Source organism: Diaphorina citri, unplaced genomic scaffold (assembly GCF_000475195.1).
Source record: "Diaphorina citri unplaced genomic scaffold, Diaci psyllid genome assembly version 1.1 scaffold521, whole genome shotgun sequence".
Classification (NCBI taxonomy): domain Eukaryota; kingdom Metazoa; phylum Arthropoda; class Insecta; order Hemiptera; family Psyllidae; genus Diaphorina; species Diaphorina citri.
The window spans coordinates 692-21,241 of record NW_007377955.1 but is presented as its reverse complement, the minus strand read 5'-3'; the positions used below and the strand labels follow the sequence as shown (position 1 = coordinate 21,241).

The window sequence follows — 20,550 nt, the reverse complement described above, 5'->3', positions numbered from 1 at the left end:
GGAAAATAAATACGGAAATTTTCAAGATGGTTTCAATAAAACATATAATTACCTTGGATAAAATAATTCTTCATTTTATTCCAGTATCACTAGGGGTCCTAGGTATTGACATCTAACAGAAGTAGGCTTACCAGACATCCACTTTTTGGCGGACATGTCCTCCTTTTTATATGTTTGTCCTCCGTCCACCTGCCTTTTTAAATACCTATAGCAAAATGTCCACATACCTCAAAGTCACAAAATATTAAAACCAATATTGGTCGGCCAATATTTCAATATTGGCTGACCTATCGATTTCTTGCTTCAAACCGGACCATCGCGGTAGTAAATACTGGTAAAAGCAGAGCCACCGGCTATTCAAGCCCTTTGCGACCTAATTCGACCTTTCGTAATGTCCAATTCTTTCAAACTTGTGGTGAACAAAGGCTCCTATAGAACTCAAGTTTGACCATTGCGCTACCTCGCGAGACCTGTACATAACTCATACCACGATAGCAAAATAAAAACTTCTAGGATTTCGAAAGCCATAACTGAACAGAAAATGACTATAATAGGCATAGCTACACGCTACAACATAAGAGTTTAATAGTCAATAACATGTAGAAGAATTAAAACTTGAAGTGATATAGGACAACTCGGCCAGTGATTTTTTTCAAACAGAATTTTGGTCCTTCGGGCCGGATTTTTTAAACTCTCCATTTCATTCAGTATAGGGAACCATGATAATGATTATAATAATAGTGCTTATTTATACTGCATAGGACCGAAAAGTCCCTTTACTCCAGCAGTAGGCCACTACTATTATCATTGTTGTTAAGTTCTCAAGTTATATTGAGGAGGAACTTACTTTGTAATGAGAAAGTGTTGTTTTCTAAGGGGCAACCTTTTCAACTGCTAAGGTCCCTTCGGACTTAGGTCATCTCGTCACCAATTAAAACTCAGAACTCCCTTCCTTCATTCAATAAGTGTACACAAATGACTACACTTTTCCTACATTCCGACCCATTTCAAATTGGCCGCTCAAAGGCGATCTAGAGCTAAGCTCTTCCGACCCTTAAGTTTCAAATCGACCCCGCAAAGGCGATTTCAAGAGGTAAACGGACTACAAAGGCCAGGTCTACAGTTACAAATATTTGCAAAACCCAGAGTCCCAACCTCACCTGTACCAAGTTGACCATATCAACTTCAGTTCGATTTTCTTTTCGAATAAAAACAAAATAATCCTAGGTTTAGATATAAATATTTTAGAATTACATTGATTTCTTTTACAATAGGAGAGTAACAAACCAGGTTTCGTCCAGATGAGCAATAGTGAGGTGACCTCATTGAACGGTTGCTTTGAGCACTTTTTCTTCACTTGCATGGAAAACCAACATTGGGGATAAAATACTCACCAGTCAGCTCTCTGCCCTGTCACGCATACACAACACCATCTGAGGAGAGGGTTCAAAAGAAAATAAGTTAAAAGTTAGAAAAGTTAGAATAGATGGGAACGTTTTTTTAAAAAAGTGAGTTTCTCCAACCAAAATTAGCGTCGTGCGCAGAAACGAGTTTTCGTCAAATAACGTTAGAGAAATAGAGAATTCAGAAATGGGACGTTAATTTTGATTGCAAAAACTCTTTATTATAACCAGGAAAATCGTGAGATGGACTGATCGTGAGCGGCGGGATTGAAGCCAATGATCATGATAAAGAGATAAAGCAAGCAGAGGCAATGGCACTTGAAATATGTGAATATAATATTCCATTTTAGGAAATAAATCGTACGAACTGCGTGTAATTAAATAAATAATAATAAAAAAAAAATCATACAAACCCTATTGCAATGTGGCATATACATATTTCATGGCTGCGAAATGAAATAGAAGAACTCACCTGTTCCAGTGTAGAATATAGAAGGGGGAGCTAGCTACAGTTTAAACAAACACCTTGGCCAGACCATCAGCTCCAGCACTGGCTATGAATGGCTTGCTAGGATGGAACGCCACGTCCAGAATTGACTCATCAAACTTCTTCCGATGTGCAGTGATCTCCTGAACACACGTCTTGTTGTCCAGGTTCCACAGCCGGATCGAACAATCGTGACCTGGACGGGAATCGAACAGGGAGATGTTAGAACTAGGAACTAGGGAATGAGCACTTTGAATAATTAAGTCCCTAAAAGTAAACGTTCCTTTTAGATTTTTTCATTTATTATTATATTTTTAAGGAGGTTTGATAGAGGGAACTGTAACTGCTAAGGTCTTATCGTCCCCAAAGCGAAGAGAGAAGGAAGACAGGATAGGAGAAATCCAACCATTATGTTTGTTAGTCCTTTTTCTTCTTTTTATGATAGTTCAACTTAACTCGTAATATTAGAATATGTGTGAAGTTGGTCACAAATTGTTCAAAAAATCGTTTAAAATTATCAAGTGACGACTATTGGTACTATGACGATTATTGGTACGATGACGAACATTGGACGTTTTACCTTAAACTCAAATCTCAAATATCAATACCAGAAGGGAAAACAGAAGTTTGATATTCTCAAGAGAAAATTCAAAACTTTGGAAATGGATCGGAAAGACATAGAAGTGAAACTATATCCACAAGTAAGTCATCTCCGTAGCTTAATGAGTAACGTACTAGTCTGACAAGCCGGTGGTTCCGAGTTCAGTTCCGGGCAGTCATTGCGAGCATACCTACGAAGATCAATTGAAATTGAGATAGAATCCTCCCCCGTAGTGTGCCCTTCATCAGAATAGATGGACGAGATAAGACACAATGCTTCCGATTTAGGTGCTGGGTGAACACGAGAATACCAGAAAGTAACCTGTTGAAAAGTAACCGAACTCGGAACCTTCTGCATGACAAGCAAGGCCGTTACCACCGGACCGCGCCCCTTAAAGGTATCTCTGTATCCGCAGGAGACTTTCACGCCCAGAGACTTACCATACGACACGTTTGAAGCTCTAGCAGAGTCCAAATGTAAATAACCGAACTCGGAACCTTCTGCATGACAAGCAAGGCCGTTACCACCGGACCGCGCCCCTTAAAGGTATCTCTGTATCCGCAGGAGACATTCACGCCCAGAGACTTACCATACGACACGTTTGAAGCTCTAGCAGAGTCCAAATGTAAGGACAAGAAAAAGCGGTCATCCCGTCAACTTGCCGAAACTTCACCAAAGCCACCAGAAAGAGAACAAGATTTCCCCAGTGCTGAAAACTCTATAATCAGCAGTTCCCTGTATAGTTCTGGTGGTGCACTCACTCAATATGTTAACAAACCCCGGCCAGGCAGCGATTAACTATAACAAACTATTCAACAAGACAAACATGGAACCTCGTGTTGACAGTGCCCAAGAAAAGATAGACACGGAAGATGCAGAAGAAAACGCAGACCAGATGGGACCAGAAGTCACCGTGTTCAACGTTGAATCGGTTGTGAATGCGGTGAGACCCAGCGGTGGCTCCCGTACATTCGATGGAACAGATGATGGTCAAGCGGAACAAGCGAGTCGGGGAGAAGAAACAGGCGAACCGTCCAGACAGCAGACAATGTCCTGGACGACTCATCAAACTGATGATGATAGTGATGGTGAGACTTAACTTGTGGAAAGAGTCAGTGAGTGAGTAGGTTATAAAAAGAAGTACTCTTTTCGGGGACTACTCATTCAATGAGTCAGATCCTAACCCTATACTTGGGAGTTGAAGAGTGAGTGACGTGTTTTAGGCTCTCCCTATACTTCTAGGGAGTTGCATGCTTTTATTCAACTTGAGTCGAATCACTTTGTCTGGGAAAATCGACTTGAAATTTGGTGCACTTAAGCATCTTGCAATATAATAGAATATTCTATCGATGTTTTGGGACGAAAAATTTCCAATTTAATCGTTCCCAGGAAGGAGAGCCTATGTTAGTTAGTAGTAAAAATAACAAAACATGGGTTATCGATGTTTTGGGACGAAAAATTTCCAATTTAATCGTTCCCAGGAAGGAGAGCCTATGTTAGTTAGTAGTAAAAATAACAAAACATAGGACCTATTGGGTCCTTCTTTCTTTAGTAGCAATAATAACAAAGGCTCTTCTTCCCGAGAATGATTCAACTGTTCTATTTCTACAGACGAGCTCGTTAGCCAGCAAGACAATGGCGGTGTTATTCAAGAAGGCACCTCGAATAGAAAGCAAAGCAGTATGAAGACTACCTCACTCCAAGTGAATGAAGATCTGGACGATGCTACGTTCAGTCGAGAACTACTCTTCCTCAATCCGAAGCAACGTCTGCAGGCAGCCATCAAATATTTGACACTCAAAGGTATGTTCATCCTAAATAGGCGTCCGTGGCCGACTGGGTTGGCTTACACTCCGGAGGTCGCGGGTTCGATTCCCGGCGGGGCCGAACTTTTTTCGGCTCTGTGCTTGGAGTTGTAATTGTAATTTTTCGGGGTGCACTCAGCCTCGTGAGGACAAGTGAGTAGCTACTTTAATCGAGTAGCGACCACAAGTCAAAAGAAACGAGCGATGATAAATATGATCAAGTAAATGAAAGACTTGTAATACTATGATACCCACAAAGTTGTGAAAAAGCTCTCTGCTTTACCACAAAGATTCATAATTCGATTCATCCTACATAGATGGATAGAGGTTAATGGGCAGTTGAGCTACTGGCTAGTCGTTACGTTACTGTATAAGGTTTTACGTTTTTAGTGACGCTATTTTTTACCCTCTATCTCCATTCGGAGACCTTAATACACAGGCTTGCTTACTGGAACTTGGCCTGGCACACTGCCGTGCGCTCAGATAGGTTCTATTCAAAATTGCATGTTTATTCTATTCAACTCAACTCAATTCGATTCTATTCTATTCAAAGACGCAAAACTGGCAACGCTCCCGTCCCTCAAGGATTTGCCCAAGTTGAAGATTTGGTACCAACGCCGCATGACACCAACCGAAGACAAAACCGGTTCATTCGAGCGACCCGATGAATACGAACTTCTCAAACGACTTGAACGGATTCGGAACACACAGTTCACACTGCCCACCATTACACGAGGTACGTTGTCTGAGACTTGGGGACGCTAAACAGAAAGTAGACTACTACAGGACTATAAATAGGGAGGAGAACAGCTAACCCTAACCAGCCTGGCTAACTGGCAGTTCTTCGAAGGGTTCTCTCGGCTATAAAAAAAATAAGCACAAGTTCTCACGATGGTTGACTGCGGTTCAGAACGAGCCAATTAAATCACGGAGAATAAATAAATTGTAATATGTGCTCCCCATAATATCTCAAAATCTATGAGACCTTGGTTAGACTACGCGGGCAATCTTTTCAGTCCTATCCCAGGAGGATAAACAAGTTATATTCAATTCTGTTCTACCACAAACGTGATTTTTTTTAATGATTTCATTGATTTGTTTCCCAAGGTACGGTCGACCGTCGCGCGCTGTGCACGACGCTAGAATCCATCAAGGCCGCGTTCACACGCGAAATGAAACTCAAACAGATCGACTTGTCACGCGAACTGTTCACACTATACAATGTACATCGCCTGCCACATGCGTCTGACGTGACCAAATTCAAGCGGATCTTCTTCGCCATGTTTCCCAACAGAGAGAAAGATATTCTCATCAACTAAGTATTGTCATGGTGTTCAGATAATCAAAACCATATCCTGATCGAAAATCGAATAAAAAGTGTTTCACCGCCGTTTTTATTACGTAGCAATGAAACAACTGCTACATTAGACTCGTGTGGTCTGTGTCGTAGTATGCCTCTCATTAGATTCGACCACCATTTGTATTTTCAGAGCCCACAGTAACAAACTTTCTGATCAAGTTATCAAACAATACGCGTATTTTTGGGGAATCTAAAACGAATTTCCGTGCTCAAATATTTTTTGCGTTTCACCGAACAAGGGACCACGAAGTTCTTTACTTCTTCTTCCTCTTGAGCCAATATAACTTCATCCTAGAAGAATAATCGACCTTCCTTTTCTGTTTTTCCCTACTGTTGGGCTTTGCAGTCACCGAAGTTAGGGGTTTTAGCTTGTTGGTTGATTTAACAGATTTAAAGAATGGTTGACCGTTAAAAAAAAAAAAAAAACAATACCTAAATTTACAAAGAATTGGGGTCTTTAATATATATATATTAAAGAATACAATGGTTTATGATTTTTGATTTATGACTTTATTATGATGAGTGAGTCACCTATTGGAATCTGATACGTACAGAACACAACCCCCCTCCCCCCCAGTTCTGGCCCCGCTCACTTCTGGGAGCCCAAGTTTCAATCAGCGACGTGCCTTGATTCAAAGCATGTATGTACCAAATTTCATCAAAATTGGACCAGGCAATCGGGAGTTATAGCGGAACAGACAAACATCCAAACCAAATGCAAAATGGTCGAGTTAAAACATAGACCTCACTATCGTTCAGTCAAATATCTAATACGCACCTCATTTGAACGTTTTCATCTGAACACGACATGAGAGAAGACAGAAGCTGACTCACATCCAGTTGAATCTTGTACGATATCAAGGTATCCGTACATAATTTAGGTGAACATTGCAACAGAGTTGGGACAAATGTGTACCAAAGTTGAGTATTATTTTGAGCGCAAAGTACATTCAAAGCTTGATTATACTTTTCTTCCTGAAATTTAAGTAAAACCAATTCTCATATTGAAGGAAAAACTTTTTTTAAAAAGGTCGATTAATTGGGCGTTTGTCAATTCCCCCGAATTTTTGATTTGTTACTATTTCCGGTGTTCTATTCCCCCGATGAAATATTTGGGAAGCCATGGACTGGATGTCCTATTCCCCCGATCTTGTGTGTACAGGTATAAAATAAATAGTCTCAGAGTTATAGCTACAGTATCAAGGTGTGGCAAAACAAAGAGACAACAGTTTTTTTTTTGGCATTGGTTTGGCACTAAGCCTCTACCATACAGCCAGAGTGGATGTGTTTTTTAAAGATTACTATTTAATATAGCTTTTCATATTATATAATTATGTCGCTTTTAACGAAAAAATGGAATAGATGACCATAGGTTTTATCTGTTAGTAAAATGGTTTTAAATGAAAAGGGGTGTTGAACTAAAGGCTCCAATGCACGAAAAAGTTTTTCCCTTTGAGGAATATATTTTTTACACATCATCACGATGGAGCACAAATGCTTGTCACAAATGTCATTCCCTGCTTAATGCACTAAGCTAAATTTTGTGACTTGACTTGGACTCGAACCACCAACTTCCAGATCTGAAGTCCACCGCGCTAACCACTACACCACTGAGGTTGGTTGAAAATTCAAAAGTATGGTTAGTTAGAGTACAAATATAGTGATATTTCCTGTCACTTCTTGGAGAGAAGGAAAAAGCTGGAGACTCTGGATTTAAAGGTGCTGAATTCATAGCACAGACTACTCAGCAGTTAACTTTGCACTCTTCATGACATGACATACCTAATATTATACCTACAGGACAGCTTTGGTACAACTCGAGCAATAACGTAAATTTTCCCTTCCTTCTGCGCTTTACATATTCTGTTTACTGGGCGTTTTACAGCAGCAAACTATCCGGCAACTCATATTAAGCTCAAATGGGGCCAGGAAAAGCCAGCAACAAGCTATTGCCCAGATGGTTACCGATCCAGATCAAGCATGCCGGGAGGCGAGCGAACGTCAAGAATTCGAAGAGCCATCCAGCCTATATTAACATGAAATTGAGTTTCATATCAACTATGCAAAACATAGTGATCCACCAAAAACTGGTGTACCCATTGCTGTTTTTATATGCTGCCATGACATGTTTTGATGGTTTCTATTTGAACTTACTTCTTAGCGGCAACAGTTTTCTGCAGGTTCCACAGCTTGAGAGTATTATCATCAGAGGCGGTAATGAGGACTGGCTCGGCAGGATGAAATGCCAGGGCTCTCACCGGGTCAAAGTGAGACCGGAGTGTGTACTTGGCGTTCCAGGTTTTCCTGTACGGCTCCTTGGTGCCTTCAACCTGGAGAGAACACAATTTTTTTTACATTTAGGTAAGTTTCTATAAATTCAAAAAAGCTCCACAGGCTACAAAAATGGTCTGGCAGGCCACATGTGGCCCACAGGCTGCTAGTTGGAAACCCCAGGTATAGGTAATAAAACAGGGTGTCTAAACAAATGTGGGTGGGGTGAGTTGAGTTTAAAGGGGTCTTGATTTTTCAAAGCAAAACTTTTATGTTTGAATGACTTGGGTATTTTTAATAGCACAAGGTAGGTACAGGGAATTGGTGAAGTAGTATTGGATTCAACAGGTCATTACCTCAAAGGTAGGATCATCCTTGGTTGGGCCGAATATATCTGTGATTGAAACAATATCATACTCCAGAGATGGGTCTATGTCTTGCAAGAAGCTGAGAACATTTTCTTTTCTAATTTGACATGGTTCAATCAGCTCCCACAGCTTCTTGGCTGTAAAAAAAGTGTTGAGATTTTTCAATGGGTATTGGGTATTTAAAAAGTAGGTAAGTAGATATTTCAATCTGATTACCTACTTACTGTGAGACCCCACCCAACTAGACCCCACATTATTATGGACCAACCCTGAGACAGCAGAAACCTCAATGGACCTTGAAGATGAATAACTGAATGTTCTTTCTACATTGATAAAGAATCCAAGAGTTTCATACTATCCAGCATGAATGATTTGAAAACCTGTGTACAGTGAGAATAGGACATTTAACACACCATCAACTTACAATGCAACATGGGGCCATCAGTGACTCCTACGGTTACTTTTTTTGAACTCCTCAACACGGCTTCACTGAGGAGAATCTTATGACCTGCATGCAGTCTGTCAAATGTTCCACCAAGTACTGAGTGGGAATAAATAAAATCTGGAATGCCTGTGCAGGTACAGCTTGCATTGCTGTTTGCATCAAATGAGGACTCATCAATGTTTGACGAATCCAAGTATACCATTTTGTAATCTGCAGCCTTGTTAACTATACATTTCTTGATATCTTCCTTGATCACTTGGTCAAAGTAAATAACATCGATTGACTTGCTTGTTTTGATTTCCCACTGATTTTTACGTTGAAACTTGTTTAGCAGTATACGCACATTTATATTTTTAAACACTGTTGTCTTTGCATAAGTGCTGATCAACTTGGAGCTGATCTGTGGTGTATGGAATGTACTTGTAGCATTGGTCCTACTGGATGGACCATTATCATCATAAGGATACAGCGTAATGTACAGAGTTTGAATGATGTCCCTTTGAATGAGGGGGAGAAGACCAACTATCTTACCAAAACTTGAACTGATAAGGATGCCTGTTTTAGTATTATTCATAGTGACTTTTTGTTTCTTAAAATCATTTAAATAGGTATAATGTACAAGGATTATTCAGTATTCACTGCTAAATCACTATCCGATTCCAACTTCCGACTTTAACGTGATAAGAAATTAAAGAAAGTAAAAACTAATAAAAAGTAAAAACAACAAAAAATAAAAAATTGATAAAGATAAAGTTCACAAGGCCGTTGATAAAAAAGCTCAAACACCAACCAACACTACCAACAGCACCAAAGCCGCCAAACCACAACCGGCACTTTTAGCTAAATTCCCTTTTTCTATTTTTTGTTTACAAAGCTGTATTATACGAGGTGAGGAACGGAGCAATGTTCCTGATTTTTTCTCAAATCATTTCTATCAGTATAGGTACCTACTGTAGCTGGTAGCTGTAGGTGGTACCTACTTACATAAGAATTTGCGATCGCAAATTCGCAATAATTTTCAAAGCGGATAGGGATGATTGACCGAACGAAGTGAAGGTCTATGTTTTAACTCGACCATTTTGCATTTGGTTTACTGTTTAGATGTTTGTGTGTTTGTTCCGCTATAACTCGCGATTGCCTGGTCCGATTTTGATGAACTTTGAAATTTTGAGTTCCTTGAATCAAGACACGTCGATCCTTGAAATTTGGTGTCCCAGGTCCCATTTCGGTCTCAAACTTTTGAAGATGGCTATAGAAAAATTACCCTTGTTATACCCTTGTGTTTGTTTACCCTCTAAAAATATTTTTTTTTTCAAAGACCCCAATTCTTGGTATAAATCTATTAAATTGCTTTTAAAAAAAAGGTCAACCATTCTTAAAATCTTTTGAGTGATTGTAAATGAAACCTGTTTTCTGTCCTTTTTATTACGTAAGACGTACTCCTTCTGTTCTAAATATTTTGTTTGCATTTTGTTATCGCGCTATAATCTGGATCTGGATATAGGGGTATCGAATACAAAGCATCCGTTAAATTTTACGAATCCGGCACTGCTTTTCCTGGGTAAAAAAGGAATTTAGCTAAAAACAAGTTGACCAACCTTCAAATTTGCATTTTTTCATTACAGTTTTGGCAACACTGTAAAAAATTAATGATGGCTGACAAAAATTCTTTTTTTGACTGAAATTTTTAACAAGATGATGAACGGATGGTTAGGTGTAACTCTGGGAATGTCATCATTTCGTGTCTCTTTTGCTAAATTATTTTAATTTAATTCATCCATAATAGTCTAGTGTTGCACAGTATTAGTGAAACAGTTTATTTAAAGATTAGTGTGTCATTTTTTTCGCGATTGACCAATTATTGTTTGGCTAGTGAATTCTATGTGACCATATAGAATGGAGTCCCCAAGAAGATGATTTCTTCCCAACAAATTAATGATTTTGGTGTGAAGTTAGGTAATATGATTAAACAAGAAGTTGGTAACATTCAAATGAAGCAAACTGAAGATTACAGAATGGATGACAATTCATCAGTGAATCAAAATGGACAAATTGGTACCAACTCCAACAACAATAAATCGGATGATGGGGGACAAAGAATCCAATACTCTATCCCTGGTATTTTACATTTTATTCAACATGAATGGGCCAGATTTGAGATGGAGAGATCACAGTGGGAGGTTGATAAGGCCGAATTGAATGTAAGTTGTGAAATCTATGTATTATTAAATTGTTAAACCTGATTGTACTTACTATAACAGTGTAAATTGTTACTTACCTACCAAGTATGATTAAATTGGAAAAGTACCTACTTCTATGCCTTCAAAACATAACTACCTACTTACCTAGTTATTAAGAGGTAAACCAATCTCAGTGGTATAGTGTTTAGCACAGTGATCTTTGAACATGGGGGACAGTGGTTCAATTTCACCTTGAGTGTTAAAATGTAGGATACATTAGGTATGTATTGATTGAGAACCAATATTTGTGATGAGCATTCATGCTCAACACAGTTTTATTAGTGTATAATTTATAACATAATATTTTACACAAGATCTTTTGATATGTTTCCAGGCAAGAATTGCATTTCTTCAAGGAGAAAGAAAAGGACAAGAGAATTTGAAACATGACTTGATACGTCGAATCAAAATGTTAGAATATGCTTTAAAACAAGAGAGGTAAGTTCTATTTTTAGAAATGTTGAAATTTTCAATGAGCAAAATGCCAAAAGAAAAAGGAAAATTTTGGGATGAAGCTGGAACAGATGTCAAAAGTAGTTCTAACAAGGAATTTAAAATAGGTATTGAACAGTCTTCTATCATACACATCAAAATGTAACATTTGAATTCTCTTCTTTCCTCAGAGCCAAGTATCATCAGCTGAAGTATGGTACCGAACTTCAACAAGGTGATATGAATCCACCAACATTTGATGAGCCTGGAGTCCCAGAAGTTAACGTTGATAGTGAAGCCCCATTCACATCTGTAAGCAATATTAGTTGGAAGCAAGGCCGTCAAATTCTCAGACAGTAAGTATGGAACTTTCTCAATGGATTTTCCCCCCTCTCCTCACCTCACATCCTGACTTGTAAAATTTGATATTTCCTATAAAATATTGTAACTTACTCTAGTGAAAACCAAAAATGTCTATTTGATGCTAATATTTATTAGTTTGTTTGTTTTTTTTTTTATGTATTGGGTTGGGTATTTGTCTCTGACTTATTGATCTAAGGGAGGGTAACTAGGTACTCTTTTTTGTATATATATATTTCTCCTAATATTAATTTGTTGTTATTTCTTCCATTTTCAGATATCTTCAAGAAATAGGATACACTGATACAATCATTGATGTCAGATCTAATCGAGTACGGACATTGCTAGGTCTCAACAATAACAACAACGTCACATCCGATGACCAGCAACAGTCAAGCAACATGAACGGGGAAGATCCAACTGGCAAAAACAAAACATTTGATGTCCAGGGAAGAAAAACTCCATCAAAGAAAGTGAGTTCATCCTTCAAACAAACCATTTTTTTGTAGTTTAAATTAGTTTGGTAAATTATGTTTAATGAATAATCTCTTGTATTTAGTTCTTAAACCAAAATAGATACTTACTTACCTTTCAACTGACACCATATTTTAGTTGGCTCTCATTGAGATGGAGGTAGTTTAATTTTATAATTTTACTTTTTTTAGTAATGTACAGAGGTTCTATTAGGTTTTTAATTTGCACATGAGTCCTAGTCATATACCTCATTACTTTTCATGTACAGATCTTTGAAAAGATAAACTGGGCAATTTTTTTTACCAATATTACATATTGTCAGAGTAACTTTTTCATTGGATTTTGTTGTAACCTGTGTTTGGTTTCAGTTCTCGGAGACCATGATTATGGAGACAGAGGAGGCAGTGATGGCAAACTTTGAGTTTCTCACCTCACAGAATGATGTTGATTTGGACGAGGATGAAGATGATGACGACGACATGAATGAGGATCTGGATGATGTCACTGACATGGAAGATATGCGCACTACCAAGCGGAAACCCAAGGTAAATTCTACAAATATCAAATGAAATGGTGTTAATGTTCATACTTCATAAAAAAGTTTCAAATCATAAACAACAAACTTCTTTTTATAAAAAAAAAAAAAAAAAAAAAAAAAAAAAAAAAACTATCTACTTAAGTATGTACCCACAGGTAAATAAGTTTAATTTTATTCTTGTTTATTTTTACAATAATAATTATTATTTTTTGAGAGACAGTGAGAAGAGAAGAGAGTGTGTTTTACTTCCGAAGGTACTTACCTACTACATTAAAATAAGAAATTAATAAATAATATTGTTTGGTTTCCAATGGGACAGGGACAGGTAGAGGAAACCCTGTATTACATTGCACTGGTCCACAGACGCATAGGTTAAACACCACTGGTGTAAGGGAATGAATGATGTCTGATTGTTTTTATTCCATCAATCATTGGACTTATTGGATGACTTTGTTTTTAAAAAGTGTCAGTGTGATTAAAAAAAAAAAAAAATAATAATAAATAAATAATATTACATAATAAGAATAGGTACCTACCTATTCAAGCAATTATAACTTTCACCCTTTGTTTGTAACTTCCTGTAGTTCCTGTACATATTTTTTTGTAATTTCGTGTACATTGAATTATTTTAACTAATTAAGAGTCTAAATAAATAATGTCAAATAAATAAAGAGAAAGGTCCCTACTTGGACTTATGTGAGCAAGATTTGTGTCAGAGTTCAAAGTATCAGACAGTCAGATGGTCTATTTGTTATGCAAATTTGGTTTTGTTTCTCTCATAATATGTTTCATTTTGGAGGTAATCATCGTTTCTGTTTTTTAAATACTTTTTTTTTTTACAGTATCAAAAATGTATATACAAAGCTCTTATTAAATTTTGCTGTTTGTGTTTAACTTGCAAAAATTAAATTTTGTGGATTACCTACCTTTTCATCAAAATATACGAGACCTTGTTTAGACTGCTTGGGTAAAGACTGTAAAGAGACTTTTCTCAATCAATCAAGGGACTTTTCTACATGTTTAAAAAAGAAAGAAAAAAAAAAGATCTTTTTGAGGTCTTTTCCAAATAAATCCATGAGCGGGTTCGCTTCCCGCCCGTGGCGAATTTTATCCTGAAGGGATAAAGTTCGTTCTCGGCGCTGCTGGCTTTCTCCTATCCTGACTTCTTTCTCTCTTCGATTTCGGGACGATAAGACCCTAGCAGTTACAGTTCCCTCTATCAAACCTTTTTTTTTTTCAATCCATTTTTTCCCTAAAAATTTTCAGAACCTGATTGTGAGTGCCGAAACTCAGGGCGGAGGTGTCAAAGTGAACGAGTTACGTGTGGCTAACAGTCTGAAGCCTTTGGATGTTGTGTCTGTGCCGCTGTTACCATCCGATGGGAAAGTGGATGAACAGGAAGAAGACAAACTTAGCTCGAGTAACTTGAGAATGAGAGAGCTGGGAACTCTGAGGAAACCAGTGCAGGTAAGAAGACCAGCCAGTTGCCCGTTTCACGAAAGTATGGACTGATGAAAATCACTAATGTAGAAGTTATTAAACGATTAGATCAAACTTTATTTACAGAATAAATATTTACAAATGGTAACAATGTATAGGTACAAAATAAAGTTTGATCAAGGGTGGGGTTAATGCCTATGGCATTCTCTACCAGCAGGTAAGAAGTTACACTTAATAATAACATTAGTTTACACTATACTACATTAGTTTTCACTACATTAGTTTATTACACACACTAGTAGTTGACGCGTCCTTTCTACGGGATCAGCGCAGGATAAGAGGCATGACTTTAAAGAACTGTCATTTTGAATCGGGATGGAATGTGAGTAGCCTATGTCATCCTCAGTACTCTTCTTCATCATCATCATCAGGATCTAAAGGCAAGGCCTTGTCGGTGAGACCAATCATGTCTGTCAGTTGCATCAGTTGTTGAATATCGTCAAAATATCCGGGGTCTTCCTAAGTCTTTTCCCCAATACTCTTCCGTCAATGTTGTTGGTGTGGTTAACAACCACAAAAAAATTCATCAAAATCGGTCGAGCCGTTCTCTCGTTAAAATTTAAGCTTTTCGATCGAACCCCTAGTTTCTCTGTGTTACCTTTCGTTTTCTTTTTTTAATTCCGATTTTCCACCTTTTCTTATTTCTTTTACGATACCTACTGTTTAGAGGGAAAAAATCACAATCAAAGTTGATGAAAAATGAGCGCTATTACCAAATACCGAAGCACCAAAAATTCATTTTTGCATGTTTACTTTCCTTATCCTATAGGAAGGAAAGTAATGTAATCGGGTCAAATTTTTATAGCTTGAAGTGCTTAGGTAATCGACGCTACGTATAAAAAAACTACGTCGTCGCGCAAAAAATAAATCAATAATGATAATCTCTTATTCTCTTTTAGCCCAAACCCCATCTGTCTCCCTACCCCTACATCATAGGCCTGACGGGTGGCATAGCCTCAGGCAAATCCACCATAGCCAAATACTTGGAGACTCTAGGCGCTGGCCTTATCAATTGCGATCAGCTGGGTCATCGTGCTTATGATGTGGGAACCCGGGGTAATCAGGTGGTACGAGAGCTGTTTGGAGAGGATATAGCTCTGCCTGATGGCTCGATAGACCGGAAGAAACTGGGAGCTATTGTGTTTTCTAACAAGGTAACTATTAGTTCTGTGAACTGTTGACCTCACCTCACTCAGACTTTTTTTGCCCCAGCTGGGACGACCAAAAAATCGGCCCCGCTCAGTTCTGGGCCCCCAAAATTTAATGACCAACGCGCATTGATCTTTTTCCCTTACTAAATTTAATCAAAATCGGACCAACAATCACGAGTTATAGCGGAACAAATATCTAAACCAAATGCAAAACAGTCGAGTTAAAACATAGACCTCGCCAGCCTAGTTAGCTTAGTTGGTAGTGCGTCTGCCTTGTAAGCGCTAGGCCGCGGGTTCGATTCCCGCCCGGGGCGGATTTTATCCTGATGGGATAATGTTCGTTCTCGGAACGGCTATTTTTTGCCCCAGCTGGGACGACCAAAAAATCGGCCCCGCTCAGTTCTGGGCCCCCAAAATTTAATGACCAACGCGCATTGATCTTTTTCCCATACTAAATTTAATCAAAATCGGACCAACAATCACGAGTTATAGCGGAACAAATATCTAAACCAAATGCAAAACAGTCGAGTTAAAACAACACTATTGTGTGGTCAATTAAAAAGCTGAAAAACCTCAAAACTCATGAAACTTCCCAACTTTCATTTTCGTTGGGAATTTATTACGAGATACCTACACCATATTATTGTGATCATTTAGTGTTATTATGCCGACCCCTCTGAACAGGAACATGGCAAAGAAATAGAAGAAGATGGGCTGCAAACGAGGCACTTAGTAATGCTGTGATATCCACTAAAGTTATGAAAAAGCTCTGCTTTACCACAAATGAACAAAGAGTTAATGATACGATTTGATATATTCGGTTTTAGGATGAAATGAACAAGCTGAACCAAGCAATATGGCCTCTGATTCTGGCCCAGGTGAAAGAGGAGATAGCCCGTCTGTCTGAATCTCACAAGGTGATTGTAATAGAGGCGGCTGTCCTATTGTCAGCCAAATGGCAAGACCAGGTCCATGAGATCTGGGTCACTTTTATACCTGAACAAGAAGTAAGTCACTGATCCCTTACTTTCCTTTTCCCTATGTTGTTGTTGTAGCGACTTTAGCTTTCGCCGAATGGCGATAGCAGAATAAAGAAAAGATGTCTTTTTGTATCTGCTTTATATACACCGGGGTGATGGTCTCTAGCTCTAATGTCCCCATCAGCTCCCATGGTGTAGTGGTCGCTGCGCTCGCCTTGCACGCGGGAGACCCGGGTTCGATTCCCGACGATGTCGAAAAATTTGCATCATGCAAATGATTGATTCCGTGACTCGCTGATGCCTCGTGAGGAAAATGAGAAGCTATGTAATATAAAGACCGGTGCCAGCATGGTAGGTAAACATTGAGAGCTGGATTATTGAGATATTTGGAAAATCCTACAATGCTGCAGTGAGCACCAAAGTTGTGATATAAAATTACACAAAAGAAGCGGCATTTATTTAATATCCCTATCCCTGAATGTCTGCCTTAGTAGTTCAGTTAGTTAAGTGTCTTCCTGGAAATTGAGATCAAAGGTTCGAATCTGCGTCAACGCATTGAATTTTAGCCTCGTTGTTTGAGAAATTTTCGGTAAACATTAGGACATGTGTAAGAAAGTGATCGAGCCAACACTTCACTAGAGAGAAATGATAGGAGTAGCTACTTACTCTACTCGGGTAAAAGAAGTAAAAGTATTCTGGCAGCATAAAGAAGTCCTAAGCCAGCCTAATTGGCTTGGTTGGTAGCGCGTCTGCCTTGTAAGCGCTAGGTCGCGGGTTTGATTCACGCCCGGAGCGGATTTTATCCTGAACGGATAAAGTTCGTTCTCGGAACGGCTGACTTTCTGCTATCCTGTCCTTCCTTCTCTCTTCGATTTCGCGGGACGATACAAACGAGATGGGGCATTACTTTCTATAATTACGGTGCTCTTAGGCTGACTGAGGCATTTAAGCGATCTAAACCTGTGTTTTTGATCCTTTAATATCAATTTGCAGGATTCACACTCGTAGATCTATTTCATTACCTGTTCGAATGCTTAAAAAAGGTGACACATTGACAAAACTAGTGTTGGGCCTCTTCAATTCACTACTTGATGTTTTAGAACTGGATTCTATAAGATCAAGATCATCATCACTGTTTATGCCAATGTAATTGTTCATGTCAGTGGATGATTTGTCAGTCTTTTGCCTCCTGAAACAAAATCAGAAATATTATTATTATTTGTTTGTTATTATTAGGGTGTTGGAATTGCAACCTTTTCAATAGTAGTATGGTCATAACTTCAAATACTTCAATAATTTTCACAAGGCTGAGTTGTACCATAAACACAACATCATTCAGTGCTTGAACATGTAATCTTTTTCCCTTACTTCCTTAGTAGAATGGGATGGTACTGTATATTCTACTAAGAATAAGTTATAGTTTTAATAAACCACTTGGTCTCTTCCGGATCCCTTGTGTACCACGTCCATTTTGGTTTTCAAACACCCCTGATCCTTTTGCGAAGCTCAGGAGTGGTTTGATTGGGTTCGAGTGTATGGTTACTATCTCTTCTCCTGGGTGTCCTAGGGTACTGAGTCTTAGTAATGATAGCACAGGGCAATCAAAGATGATATGAGGTATGAGAGGCTGATTCCTCCTCCTAGTTAAATACTGATATTAACCACAGATTTTATTCAAGCCAAGCAAAAACTTACTCTACAACGTTTCTGAGGATCTTCACTTCTTGCTGGAGACTATCCAGATTAGTTTTGCATTTCACATTATCCTCTTTGTATCTTTTCAATTCCTCTGGAAACACTCTCATTTAAATTACATTGCCTACAGGGGATTCGGTAAAAAATCGGATGAAACTCACTAGTGGGAACGGGCCTTTAAGGCACAATCATTGCCTGAAGTAATGGTCAATGAAAAAAAAAAAGTTTAATGAAAGCGTTTAATGATTTTATTTATTTAGTCAAATTTTTCTGTCGATATTGCCTTCAATTTATAAAGTTACTTTGTCCCTGAATCCAATTATATTTTATTAAATTTAAATTTCCGGGCAAAATATGATTTTGAAAATTTTTCTGTTGACATTGCCTTCAATTTATAAAGTTACTTTGTCCCTGAATCCAATTATATTTTATTAAATTTAAATTTCCGGGCAAAATATGATTTTGAAAATTTTTCTGTTGACATTGCCTTCAATTTATAAAGTTACTTTGTCCCTGAATCCAATTATATTTTATTAAATTTAAATTTCCGGGCAAAATATGATTTTGAAAATTTTTCTGTTGACATTGCCTTCAATTTATAAAGTTACTTTGTCCCTGAATCCAATTATATTTTATTGAATTTAAATTTCCGGGCAGAATATGATTTTGATTAAGAAAAACAAACCCCTTGATGTGCATTTATTTTGGACTATGGTTTGGTCGATTTTTACTTTCTATTGCCCTTATTTTTTCCTCATCTCTAACTTTCTTGCCCCATATTTTCTTCCTCTCTGATAACGGGTTTCGTTTAAATTGAATTTATTTTTTACAGTACACATGATCGGGAAATTTTAGGAATTTGAATATTACCTTATGTTTACAGACGGGTGAACGAAATACATGTTGAAACTAAAAAGCCTTAATAAATAATAAATAAAAAAAAGGTTTTGTAAAAGAAAAAAAAGCTGAAATGGTAGGACGTAGGTAAATAAATTCTATCTTGCCAGTTAGAATCTCGAAAAGTAGTTTGAAGGATCATCTGACATTGAAACCCAAGCCTTGGAGTTCACTGACTTGACAGTTAATAAATATGAATGTGTTATCTGTTCTTAGTTATTTTGTTAGAATCTCGAAAAGTAGTTTGAAGGATCATCTGACATTGAAACCCAAGCCTTGGAGTTCACTGACTTGACAGTTAATAAATATGACTGTTTATCTGTTCACATGAAAACTGATAGCTTTGATGGGAACATTAGAATGATATAGTGAAATACACCCAAATTTTCAATTCTGGTTAGAACTTAAAACACTGAACATGTGTAGTAGGTATACGATTTTATCACCATCCAATAGTATTAATTTTATTTCCTTAAAAATGTACGTCTCTAGTTATCTACATATCTATGGAGACAGTTTATGTGTAGTATTTTGTTTGTGAAAAAGTCTATAAAAGACTCACTCCTTAGTCAGGGGCTGGGTCATAGTCATCCAAATACCAACCACGCACAACGTATTATAACTTCTGTGGCACCATCCAATAGTATTAATTTTATTTCCTTAAAAATGTACGTCTCTAGTTATCTACATATCTATGGAGACAGTTTATGTGTAGTATTCTGTTTGTGAAAAAGTCTTTAAAAGACTCACTCCTTAGGCAGGGGCTGGGTAGGCAGGGGCTGGGTCATAGTCATCCAAATACCAACCACGCACAACGTAGTATAACTTCTGTGATATTAACCACAGATTTTATTCAAGCCAAGCAAAAACTTACTCTACAACGTTTCTGAGGATCTTCACTTCTTGCTGGAGACTATCCAGACTAGTTTTGCATTTCACATTATCCTGTTTGTATCTTTTCAATTCCTCCTGTAGTTCCATATATCTGTTCCGGTCTGACAATTCCTTCTGTTTGTAGTATTGAGCATTCCTCTTCCACTGATTCACTATATTGGCAATCATATCTGGCTTCATGTTTTTGTATTTCTCAACTGCAATGCTATCTACTTTCTCATCTAGAATATCTTTGATGTTTGAATAGGACTCAATTTTCTGTCGGTACTCTTTCACTTCGTTTTCTAAGTTGTGAATGCTCTGCAAGTAGTTTTTGTTTTCTTTGCGTAAATTATTGATACAGTCTTTGAATGATGGGATCAAGTGCTCGAGCTCATCATTTAGCATTTGTAAACGTTTTGACTTCTCTCTGAAAGCAAGAAGAGGAGTTGAAATAATCAATGAGAACATATTAACACTAGTGATCAAAAAAAAAAAAAAAAAAAAAAAAAAAAAAAAAAAAAATGCATGTGCAAATGGCATGGCACTTAAGGTACCCCTTTACTCTTAACATCAGGTAGCTTTTTGAGTTAGCAGCTTGAATCTTTAATCTTTACCTCAATGACATAATTATTACCTTCTTATGTAGCTTTAATATGTCATGTGATCA

The 20,550-nt window shown here is 37.8% G+C and overlaps 5 protein-coding genes across 5 annotated transcripts; 3 read left to right on the top strand and 2 right to left on the bottom strand.

Moving 5' to 3' along the window:
* The first annotated feature begins 2,478 nt into the window (after window positions 1-2,478).
* LOC103509689 lies at window positions 2,479-5,725 on the top strand. The gene is made up of 5 exons (XM_008474317.2): window positions 2,479-2,591; window positions 3,056-3,579; window positions 4,103-4,294; window positions 4,850-5,032; window positions 5,404-5,725. The coding sequence occupies exons 2-5, from the start codon at window positions 3,258-3,260 to the stop codon at window positions 5,613-5,615; spliced, it is 909 nt and encodes a 302-aa protein (XP_008472539.2). The 5' UTR covers window positions 2,479-2,591; window positions 3,056-3,257; the 3' UTR covers window positions 5,616-5,725.
* A 2,528-nt stretch (window positions 5,726-8,253) lies between these two features.
* Window positions 8,254-9,475, bottom strand: LOC103509690 (bifunctional coenzyme A synthase-like). Its single transcript, XM_008474318.2, has 2 exons — window positions 8,720-9,475; window positions 8,254-8,432 (listed from the first exon to the last, which is right to left on the bottom strand). Exons 1-2 carry the CDS (start codon window positions 9,312-9,314, stop codon window positions 8,269-8,271), a joined length of 759 nt encoding a protein of 252 aa, XP_008472540.1. The 5' UTR covers window positions 9,315-9,475; the 3' UTR covers window positions 8,254-8,268.
* Window positions 9,476-10,417: 942 nt separating this feature from the next.
* Window positions 10,418-12,815, top strand: LOC103509693 (striatin-like). The gene is made up of 5 exons (XM_008474321.2): window positions 10,418-10,941; window positions 11,315-11,418; window positions 11,604-11,768; window positions 12,050-12,245; window positions 12,615-12,815. Exons 1-5 carry the CDS (start codon window positions 10,654-10,656, stop codon window positions 12,813-12,815), a joined length of 954 nt encoding a protein of 317 aa, XP_008472543.1. The 5' UTR covers window positions 10,418-10,653.
* Window positions 12,816-13,377: 562 nt separating this feature from the next.
* On the top strand, window positions 13,378-16,463 carry LOC103509691 (bifunctional coenzyme A synthase-like). Its single transcript, XM_008474319.3, has 4 exons — window positions 13,378-13,583; window positions 14,051-14,251; window positions 15,184-15,438; window positions 16,263-16,463. Exons 1-4 carry the CDS (start codon window positions 13,524-13,526, stop codon window positions 16,452-16,454), a joined length of 708 nt encoding a protein of 235 aa, XP_008472541.2. The 5' UTR covers window positions 13,378-13,523; the 3' UTR covers window positions 16,455-16,463.
* Window positions 16,464-17,411: 948 nt separating this feature from the next.
* Window positions 17,412-20,348, bottom strand: LOC103509692. The gene is made up of 2 exons (XM_017444278.2): window positions 19,882-20,348; window positions 17,412-17,604 (listed from the first exon to the last, which is right to left on the bottom strand). The coding sequence occupies exons 1-2, from the start codon at window positions 20,286-20,288 to the stop codon at window positions 17,412-17,414; spliced, it is 600 nt and encodes a 199-aa protein (XP_017299767.1). The 5' UTR covers window positions 20,289-20,348.
* Window positions 20,349-20,550: the final 202 nt, after the last annotated feature.